Here is an 11,224-nt window from a genome sequence, read left to right on the forward strand (position 1 = left end):
ATGAACGTTCTAAAGTACACCTAAGGCTAAGTTCACACACTGCGTTTTTTTGATGCTGCGTTTTTGTGCGTTTTTGGCCGCTAAAAACGCACAAAAACGCACCCGCGTCGAAAAACGCATCAAAAAACGCATGCGTTTTTGATCTCTGCGCTTTGCTGCGTTTTTCCAATGCATTGCATGGGGGGAAAACGCAGAAAAACGCAGGAAAGAATTGACATGTCCATTTTTTTTTCAAGCTCAAAAACGCAGCTTAAAAAAAAAGTGTGCAGACAGCAAAAATGAAAACTCATAGACTTTGCTGGGGAAGCAAAGTCATGCAGTTTTGAGGCCAAAAACGCACCCGAAAAACGCGCAAAAACGCCGCGAAAAACGCACTGTGCGCACATAGCCTAAAGGTATGGTCACACTAAACAACGCACCAGCGATCCCAACAACGATACAACCTGATAGGTATCGCTGGTAAGTCGCTAGGAGATCGCTAGGAGATCGCTGGTGAGATGTCACACAGTCGGACCTTAACAAAGACGCACCAACGATCTGGCGATCCATGACAACTTCTATAACAACATTGTTGGTCACTGAGACCCTGTCACATTGACCGATTAGCAATATATAGGCGTGTATCTGCCTTTTCCGCGCCCCCCCCACTCCTATTGGTGGTCATAAGTGCGTTGTGACTGGGCGGCCTTGCCTTGCTTCCATCCAAAGGTTCTGGATTGCAGATCGCAGTAGAGTCCTCCGGGCTGTGACTCTATATCGATTCATCTGTTGTTCTTCCACGTTTCTCGACTGGGCAGTATGTGCTCGTGAACAAAGGACGGAAGTGAGACCTTGTTGCCTAAAGCTGTAGTTGTGACCACCAATCGGAGTTGAAGAGGGCGTTGTATGGAAAAGGCTAAACCACGCCTGCGTCGCTGAATTCTGAGTCACCAACTAAGTTGCTCGTTGTTGATATGGTGTCAGACATGTTGCCCAGCGGGACACCAACAACCAAAAAATGGTCCAGGCCATTCAGCAACAACCAGCAACCTCACAGCAGGGGCCAGGTCGTTGCTGGATGTCACACACAGCTACGTCGCTAGATAGATCGCTGTTGCATCACAAAAAGCGTGACTCATCAGCGATGTTGCTAGCGATGTTGCTTAGTGAGACGTGGCCTTTAAGGCCTGGATAAAGGGAACATAAACATTATGAACCTGTTTACAGTTTGTGTATATTGTGTTCAGTGGTGTTGCTATCTCAAATTCTGATGCCCATTTCTTTATCATTTCTTCTAGGTGCCTTTGTCATCTGCTGGACTCCGGGGCAAGTTGTTCTTCTTCTGGATGGCCTAGGGTGCAAAAGCTGTGATGTTTTGGCCGTTGAGAAATACTTTCTCCTCCTTGCCGAGATCAATTCCGTCATCAATCCCATTGTGTACTCCTATAGAGACAATGAGATGAGAGCTACTTTTAAGCAAATCCTTTGCTTCTGCTGCAATCGTGGGTCCAAGTATTCACCTTCTGTCAAATCAACAAATACAGAGAGGAGAATATTGGCCGACAATGGACACGTAGTTCGAGACTCCACACTATAAACCACTTTGGCGTATGCTCTGAATTTATTCACTATGGACACCAAGACTACATCTAATGGAAAATGTACCAGTGTGGTACCATGGGCACCATTATTAGTAGTGCGAGTGATCGCGTGTCTCATGTTGGAGAAACAGACATTAACATGAGTAGATCATAAGGACTGGCCTGGTCGATTTAAGGACAACACAATGCTCCTTGACTTATTTTATGACAGGTTCAGTTACTGTCTTAGACCTAAGGAGACATCTTAACCTGAGGGATTAGAGCAAATATATCAAGAACCATAAAATGCATGAAATTATTTATCGAAGTCTTCAAATAGGTGACGTAGAACAAACAGAAGACGTCTACATGCCATTAAAGACAGAAAGTTTTAAAAGAAGAACGAAGATGGCTTCTTATGAACTGCTTTACATGTGAGGGAGAGATAATTAGTAGGTGTTTGAGGGACAACATTTTGGGGGGAATAAACTGAAAGGAAATTAAATCTTGAGAACATAATAAATTCACAGAGAAGTCAGCATGGTGAAGGGACAAGGCAAAAAATGTGGAGCTCAATGGTTCGCTGTAGACAACATAACACATTCAAACTCTTCTGGTATCTTCACCCTAATGGATCTGATCTGCCTGGTCTGTGGTACCCTTTATGTTTTGGTGCTCACTTTTATGGTTACATAAAATTTATATTTGGTTCATTTCTTTTTTATTTTATCTAGATTTTATTTTTTTATATTCGAGTTGTTTTAAGCACAAGCTGCCTTACCAGCAGGACATTATGACTTGTAGACTCTTTGAGTAGTTCTCCAAGGCTCTTCAAGATCCCCATTGATTCCCCCAATGAAGGCATAGCTGTGGTAGTCCCCGATACTGGAGATCCATGCCTGGTACTGCAAATCTGTCCCTTTCCAGTGACTGGGACAAGTGGCAGAACAGAAACAGACGTGTATATGGATGATCGACTGTTTTGATCAGTAGATATATCGAAGGTTGGACTCAAGTTATCAAAGAACATTAGAGTAGGATGAATGAGCTGTATGTGGACATGGTGACGAAAAGTGGTCAGGAGGACAATGTATGTTGGGATGGCTGAGGGTATAAGCAGCATATCCGAATTATAGAGGTTATTTATGATGAGATCAACCTTTTTTTCCCCACAGATAGAGCCACCAATGTTGCCTAAATGTGGACAACCCCTTTAAAACACCTTCTGATTTTTACTCTAGGGTAAACTATAAAACGTTAAGACCAAGCACTGAAATGATCCGTACCCCAGATTCCAGGAGGGGCAGCAATGTTGTGGATAATTATTCACAATTATACTTTTTATGTGTAAAAACAGATATACATACACCGGGTGCTCGAAAGTCTGTGAACCCTTCAGAGTTTTCCAGATTTCTGTATACATTTTTTACCTAAAACTACATCAGATATACACAGAAGTATAAAAATTAGATAAGGAGAACCTAAATCAAACAAACGAGTTGAAAATATTACATTTTCACTATTTTTATTGAAGGAAATTATGTAATACATGATTGTGACTGGCAAAAGTATGTGAACCTTTGCTTCCGGTATCTGTCTGACCCCGATGTGCAGCAAAACCTGCATCTAATCGTTTCTGATAATTGATGATTAGTCTTGCACATCGCCTTGGAGGAATTTTAGCCCATTCTTCTCTATAAAACAGATTTTGTCATGTTGGTGGGTTTTCTCCCATGAACTGCTTGCTTCAGGTCCTTCTACAAAATATACCGGATTATAAGACGCACCCCAAATTTAGAGAAAAAAGAAAGGTAAAAAAAATATGGGGTACCTCTTTTAATGCAGTGGTGTCTTACCGGGGGTGGCAATGGTGATCGAGTGAGGTCACAGGAGGCAGGGGCGGTGGTGGCCCATGGCAGTGCAGTGGGTGGTGAGGCAGGTGTCCCAGATGCTCACTATGGGCGCTGTGAGACATGAACATCCAAAAACTGCCGGCGAAAGAAATTGTGCCCGGAGTCAGCACGTACGCAGATTGAGCTATCAGCTCAATGACAAGCCGAGATCTCATCTGTGCACGCGCCACCTCCACCTCTGGGCGCCATTTTCCTTAAGTCCGCTGTTGGGATGGGCCAGAGACAGCGCATGCGCAGATGGGATCTTGACCGTTGAGCGCCATTATTCGTAGCCCGTACTGCCGACATTTTCACGATGGCCCCTGCCTCACTGCCTGCAGCGAGCACCAGCACAGCCCGCAGGATTGCCCTTGCCTCTTGTGACCTTTCTTCACCCACCCCCCCCACCGTAAGCTACATTCGGCTTATAAGACGCACCCCTCATTTTCCTCCTAAATATTTGGGAGAAAAAAATGCGTCTTATTATCAGAAAAATAAGGTATATATGATTAGAGATTACGAATGTGATTTGGCCATTTGAATACGTTAACTTTATTCTTCTACTATTCTTTTGTAAAATGACGTGTTTTCTTTCTGTCACTGTCTTGCTGCATCACACACATTCTCTTGAGATTCAACTAATGGGCAATTGTCATAACATTTTCCTTCAGAGAATTCAGAATTAATTGTCCCATGAATGATGGCGGCCGTCCTGGTCCAGACCCCAACCATGATGCTACCACCACCGTGTCTCAGAGATTCTATTAGGGTTTTATGCTGTAATGCAGTGTTCTTCTTTTAAACCAAAAAGCTCTTTTTTCTTCTAATTGATCCCAAAAGCCTTTGTGCGAATAGCCATCTGGCTTGTTCAGGTTATCTTTAGCAAACTGCAGATGGGCAGCAGTGATTTTTTTTTGGAGAGCAGTGGCTTTCTCCTTGCTATCTTGTCATTTCCACCATTGTTGATCAGTGTTTTCCTGATGGTGGACTCCTGAATAGATATGAGCGAACCTGAAGTTCGATGTTCAAGTTCGAACACAGGCTACAGGTTCGAATTTCAAGCGAGTTATGAGTGCAATCCACTGAAGCGAGCAGCGCTGTGCTTGGGTGTGTGTGTGATGCTCAGCCCTGTGCGAGCCACTTGCAGTGATCAGATGTAGTGTGCACACACACACAAAATTGAAAACCCTGCACACCCTTCCGCGGAAGTGAACTGCTTATGGCTGACAGCATGTGGGTGGAGACACAAACTGCCCAATTACTTACTTTCTTTGAGGTTTGGGTCACAAACCGAGCCTTATCTAAGGTTCGACTGTACCCTCCAACCCGAACTTCCAAAGGTTCGCTCATCTCTACTCCTGAACATAAGCATTAGCTAATGTGAGAGGCCTTTAGTTGCTTAAAGGGAACCTATCAGCAGATTTGGTGACTATAAGCTGCGGCCACCACCAGTGGGCTCTTATATACAGCATTCTAACATACTGTATATAAGAGCCCAGGCCGCTCTGCATAATGTAAAAAACACTTTATAATACTCACCTAATGGGCGGTGCGGTGCAGACTGGTCGGATGGGTGCATGATGCTTCCTACGTCTTCCACACTAGCATCATGCACCCAGACTTCAGAAGAAGGAGGACAAAGATGGCCGAGAGAAGAAGTGCTGGTACCGGAGAACGGAGACACCCATCCGACCAGTCTACCCTGCACCGCCCCTTAGGTGAGTATTATAATGTTATTTTTACATTATATAGAATGGCCTGGGCTCTTATACACAGTATTCTAGAATGCTGTATATAAGGGGTCACTGGTGGTGGCTGCAGGTTACAGGGGCCAAATGACAGATTCCCTTTAAGAGATTTTTTTTGTTTCTTTGTGGACTATCTTACACCTTGTTCTTGGTGTGATCTTTGTTGGTCGACCACTCAATATTAATTGTATTGAATTTCCGCCTTTTGTACACAATCTGCCTAACTATGGATTTTTGAAGTCCAAACTCCTTATTGTGTACACAGTCCGCCTTACAGTGGATTTTTGGAGTCCAGACTCTTTGTTGATGGTTTTGTACCCTTTTCAAGCCTGATAGGCATCAACATCTCCTTGTCAGAGGTCCTCAAAAATTTCCTTTGCTCATCCCATTATAGAATTCCACAAACGAGTTGCAAAGATCAGACTTTGATAGATCCTAGTTCTTTTAAATGTCTCGCTTTCCTATTGAATGAGAAGACCAGAAACTAACTTCACCTTGAAATGATCTGGTAATTGTATGGGTTCACATAGGTTCACATATTTTGGCCTCCTTTGTTATTTGTTCTCTTTATTTATTCTTGGGACTTATGTGACAATATGATATAGTTTTAGGTAAAAAATGTTGAAGAAATATAAAAAATTCTGAAGGGTTCACAAACTTTCAAGCACCTCTGTAAAAAGATATTTTGTCATTGAACTTTATATATGTTTTTTATTGGTACATCTGCTTTTATGGTCCTTTTTATTTAATGTCTGTTATGAAAAAATATTTATGCAAATAATAAAAAAATATAGAATGGTTCCTTGGGCTTCTTATTGATTTATTATTAGTCATGTTTTTGCTTGTTTTGAGTCACCCGCATCTTTTCTTCCCAGAGAGAAGCATTGGGATTGTACAGCAACATTATACTGCAACCATAACATGATTCTATGGAGCCATAGACTTAAAGGGAATTTGTCAGCAGTTTTTTGTTACCTCATCTGAGAGCAGCATGATGTAGGTAAAGAGATCCTGAATCCAACGATGTATCACTTAGATTACTGTCTGCTGCCATTCTGACACAATCTGAATTTTTTAGATTTAGTTATGTAGCAGAGCTGAGAGAGCTGTCCCCACCCACACCATCTATAGAGATTGTACTTTGACAGTGAGGTGTCAATCAGAGGAGGGGCATGCTGGACTGCCATGTGCATGACTTTGGAGTTGGTGCAATGGGAAGTCCTGCTGCTTAAACAAACATAGCAAATAAACAACAAGTTAGACTGTGACAAAACAGGCATCCCTGAATTTTCTGTGTTAACCCTTGCAGCATGCTGGCTTCAGCTTGCATAGCAAAAACCTGCTGACAGATTCCCTTTAAGCTTAAAAATATAGGTCTCATGTGAAAAAATCTAGTAAAATGTGACATTGGTATCCATGTCTCATGTGCCTCCTCGCTGGTTAGTAAAGTGTCTAACTGGCCTTTATTTTAAATGCCATCATGTTTGCTTCAATAATGTTGTGTTAGTCTCTGTCATATATACAGTACTATGTAAATGTTTTAGGCAGGTGTGGAAAAAATGCTGCAAAATAAGAATGTTTTAGAAGTTTTAATAGTTTATTTTTTCAATTAAGAAAATGCAAAGTGAAAGAACAAAAGAGAAATCTAAATCAGATCAATATTTGATGTGGCCACCCTTTGCCTGCAGCATCAGTTCTTCTCTGTACACTGGCGCTCAGGTTTTGAAGGCATTCTGCAGCGATTTTGTTCCAAACATCTTGAAGAACTGACCACTGATCCTCTGTGGATGTCGCTTGTGCAATTCCTTCTGTATCCTTTAGTAATCCTTATCCCAGAGAGACTGGATGATGCTAAGATCGGGGCTTTGCAGGGTCCGGATCATCACTTCCTGGACTCCTTGTTCTTCTTTAGGCTAATGATATTGGCTGTATGTTTGGGGACATTGTCCTGCTGCAAAATAAACCTGGAGTCGCCTTGCTGGTGGTATACCTGTATTTCTGAGCACTGAGGACACCATTAATTCTGACCAAATCACCAACCTGATTGTAACGTCCATACGTGCGTCACCGCTTTGTCCTGCTCCCCTCTCCAACGGAGACATTGACACTCTTCCCTTCCCAGCGGTCCAGCGATAGCTGTTTGTCCCCGTCCATGGTGCTGTCGTCCAGGGCCTGTGCATGCCGCACAGACCTCCTGGACATGCCCGTAGAGTGCGTGTGCGACCATGCTCCTTTTCAGTACACCCTGACCCGGAAGTGCCTCTCAGCTCGCTTTTCCCTACGCAGCAATGCTAGTTCTCAGGTCCTTTGTGTGGCTGCGGTCATTGTCTTGTATGCTGTTGCTTATTTGTTCCTGTGTTTCAGTGCATTACAAGCCCCCTGCTGCTGCAACTATCTACATCGGCCGCCTACCACAATATCCGCTGATGCAAGTATCGAGTCCGGCCGCCTACCACGATATCTGCTGCTGCAAGTATATCAAGTCAGCTGAGAGGTTGAAGCCGTGCCAAACCTGGAAGGTCGCTGTTTTTTGCTCGTGTCGACATCGTTGTGCATTTCCACCTGGCTGAGAAAAACGTCAATGCCGATGCACTGTCACGGTCGTTTCTGTCGGCCGATCAGGAGGAGGAGCCTCAGCATATTATCGATGTAACGCCTGCCTGGAACCACAGACTCAGACGGGCTGTAATGGGCAGGCTAGAAGAAAGCCGCTCAACAAGCAGGACCCCGAGATCCGTGAAACCCTTTAACCCCTATACAGGGATTTGGAATTACACAGAGCCCCGGTGATCACTACCTGTGGTAGGCTGCAGTCCGATGAGAGTAGTAGTCAGGCAGGGTCAAACCAGGAATTGCAGAACAGGGACAGAATCAGGCAGACAAGGATGTAATCAGGAAACCAAGCAGAGGTCAAATCCGGAACTGGCGGCAAGGTACAGAAACGGCAGGCAGACGGGTAGTCAGAAAACAAGCAGAAGTCCAAACACAGGGATCACTAAGCAAAACAGAGATGAAGGCAGGGAACAGAAAAACAGAACTATCTCTGGCAGTAGCCAGAAGACAGGAGGGGGAATTAGAAGGGTGTGGTGTCTTCACATTGGCTGAGGCTGAATGATGGTAACTTCAGCTGGAAGACACATGACACCTACAGTCAGCCAGTGGTACTGCAGATCTCAGGGAAACCCAGATTAGTGGATGAGCGGAGCCTGCGTCCACCAGAGTTACTGGCACCGACTCCTCTCCCATCACCAGCACCATCCACAGCGGGAACACGGCGTCGCCTGGTGACTGAAGCGGAAGTCGCAGGGGCGGACTCCGGTGGGGACGTGACAAACGAGCCTTCCAGAATGGTGACAGTGGCTCTTACTGATGTGTCCCAAGCTCCATCCGGTAAAGGCTGCTTTACACCAGACAATCTATCGTGCGATAGATCGTCGGGGTCACGGTTTTTGTGACGCACATCCGGCATCGCTGGCGATGCTGGCCTGTGTGACACCTCCTAGCGACGCAGTATCGCTCATAAATCGTGAGTCGTGTACTGCTCGCTAGGTTCCATAATATCGTTTAATTTAGTTGTTCATCGTTTCCGTGGTAGCACACGCCGCTCCGTGTGACACCCCAGGAACGATGAACAGCAGCTCACCTGCGTCACACGGCCGCCGCCGGCTATGTGAAGGAAGGAGGTGGGCGGGATGTTTACGTCCCGCTCATTTCCGCCCCTCCGCTTCTATTGGCCGGCGGCCGTGTGACGTCGCTGTGACGCCGCTGTGACGCCGAACGTCCCTCCCACTCCAGGAAGTGGACGTTCGCCGCCCACAGAGTGGTCGCACGAGAGGTAAGTATGTGTGACGGGGGTTACTGACTTTGTGCGACACAAAAAGGACGGGGGCGGGTACGATCGATTGTGAAATTGCACAATCGGTCGTACCGTGTAAAGCAGCCTTTAGACGTTGATTGCTGAAGTAGAAATGAAACAAGTTCTTCAGTGAGGTCATTCCTCCAAGCTGGCCAGCCATGCGAGACAGAATAAGTCCCTGCAGTTCATCTCTCGGTATTATTGGTGGTGTAAGAGATGCTTTGGCTTCTTCTCCATCACTGCTACTAAAACAGGATGTCATCAAAGGCTAGTGAAGCAGCTCCACCCCTGTTGATTCCTCATTTCAGAGCAAAAAGGAAGCAGTGGGAGCGAAAGCAGCCCCAGACCCCCCTCACATCTAAAGATGTAGTGGCCCAAGGACTAATAAATGTGCTAATCTGAATGCTATTTCTTTTGTTCTCTTTATACTTGCTCGATTTGACCTGGCATGCAAGACCTCTGTAGGAATCTCCGTTCACTCAGCAGCATTTGAGAGGCACGGGAGGTGATTTAAGTGAAAGGTCTAGCCTGCTTTATTAATTCTCCATAAAGCATGCCGCAAACACAGGAAATAAACGGCCTGTCAATGCCGGCAAAATGGGATACACCATCCAAAAAAAGCCACTTTGGGGATAGTCCAGTACACAAGTCCTAATATGGAGATTTCACACAGGAGGCCTTCTTACCTCCATACACATACTCCTAATGAAACACCTGGACTTTCGTATACCCACCATCTCATGCCCCTGGGTAGGGATATGTGAGCAGCTCGTAAACTCGGCCCCTACCACGCCCTATTAACACTCAACATTTTTTTTTTGCAATTTTACCACACTTGCAATTTTCTTTCCCCGTTTTTCAACACTCTACATGGTAAAACTAATGATTTCAATCAAAAGTATAACTCGTCCCACAAAAAACAAGCCCTCATCTATCAAGATTGATGAAAAAATAAAAAAGTTACGGCTCTCAGAAAAAGAGGAGCAAAAAAACCGAAAATGAACAACAGAACGTCGCCCGGGGGTGAAGGGGTTAATTCACAGGCGGTTCTGCTTTATTTTCATTGGCTAAGAGGCCCTTCCTTGGCTGCTTTATGCTTGATATAATTTATACTCCCAACAAAGTTCTGATGTAGAACTGGAGTTGTTGTCTTCACCTTCGTAGGGTCACGGTCGTCTTCCTGTTTTTGGAGACTAGTGGCAGCTTGAGAACTGGAGCCTCTCATCTCTATCTGGGACTCTGATAGAGATGAGAGTCTGTGGTTTTGTTTCCTTTAGTACCTAAACGGTCACCTAAATGTCAGTTTTGTTGCTGGCAGCTTCTCCAGCAGTCTTTAGCTGAGTGCTTCAGCTGCAATCACTTTGTAGTCACTCCCTTCAGGCTTAAATAGAGGTGTTACCCAGCAATCTCTGCTGTTGATACAAATGCATTTGTATACTGGCCCCCTTGGTGGAAGGAGCTGAATTGAAGCGTTCCAGAATCTGGACCTTATCCTTTTGTGTCCCGGTATTTCCTTTGTTTGTTTGTCTTCCCTTGTGTTTCGGTATTGTAGTGGCGAAGTCTAGTGAACTTGTTGGCCTACTCACTAGGTAGGGTGAGTTTAGGGGCAGCTGAGGGCCCAAGGTATTCTGCTCACCAAAAGGTTGAAAGAACCTGTATAGGCGTCAGGCTCCTTTTTAGTCTGAATGTGCTCGCCACGCTCGTAGCGTGACATGTAGCCAACGGGATGAAAATTGGAAATTTTAGAAGGAGTTTGGCTTTTGGGAAGGTTACGGAGCTTATTCCAGGCTCTTTTCGGACTTCACCGTTTTCTTTGCTTATTATTTTGGACCTCTGTCTTAGGATGGTTTCTTTATATGAAAAAGGGCAGACTTGGCGTTACACAGTGGATGACTGTAGACTCCGTGTGTAAATGTATGTATATTAAAAGAATTTGTCACAAATATTTGGTCAAAAGGGGGTCTATCTTCTGGGACTTCTCTGTTTCTAAAAAGAATGCATTCACCTGTACAGACAATAAACTATTGGTGAAATGTACAGACACAACCATATATGCCATGGATCAGAAGTCTCAAATACGCGGCCCCTGAGGCTGCTTGTTGCGGCTCGCAGACCCCCTGGCGATCATGGTCCTATGCTGGGGGTCAGCGCCAGCAGAGCACAGTTGAA

General features: G+C 44.9%; 1 protein-coding gene across 2 annotated transcripts in view; it reads left to right on the top strand.

The window, feature by feature from the left end:
• The window catches only part of LPAR2 (lysophosphatidic acid receptor 2), a 95,751-nt gene extending 89,758 nt beyond the window's left edge, over positions 1 to 5,993 (top strand). For both annotated transcript variants that reach the window (XM_075346473.1, XM_075346472.1), the window contains exon 3: positions 1,278 to 5,993. In XM_075346473.1, coding sequence (XP_075202588.1) covers positions 1,278 to 1,576 — 299 coding nt within the window. In that variant the 3' untranslated portion in view covers positions 1,577 to 5,993. The remainder of the gene's footprint in view (positions 1 to 1,277) is intronic.
• The last annotated feature ends 5,231 nt before the right edge of the window (positions 5,994 to 11,224 follow it).

The sequence above is a fragment of the Anomaloglossus baeobatrachus genome, chromosome 4, assembly GCF_048569485.1.
Source record: "Anomaloglossus baeobatrachus isolate aAnoBae1 chromosome 4, aAnoBae1.hap1, whole genome shotgun sequence".
Lineage (NCBI taxonomy): Eukaryota > Metazoa > Chordata > Amphibia > Anura > Aromobatidae > Anomaloglossus > Anomaloglossus baeobatrachus.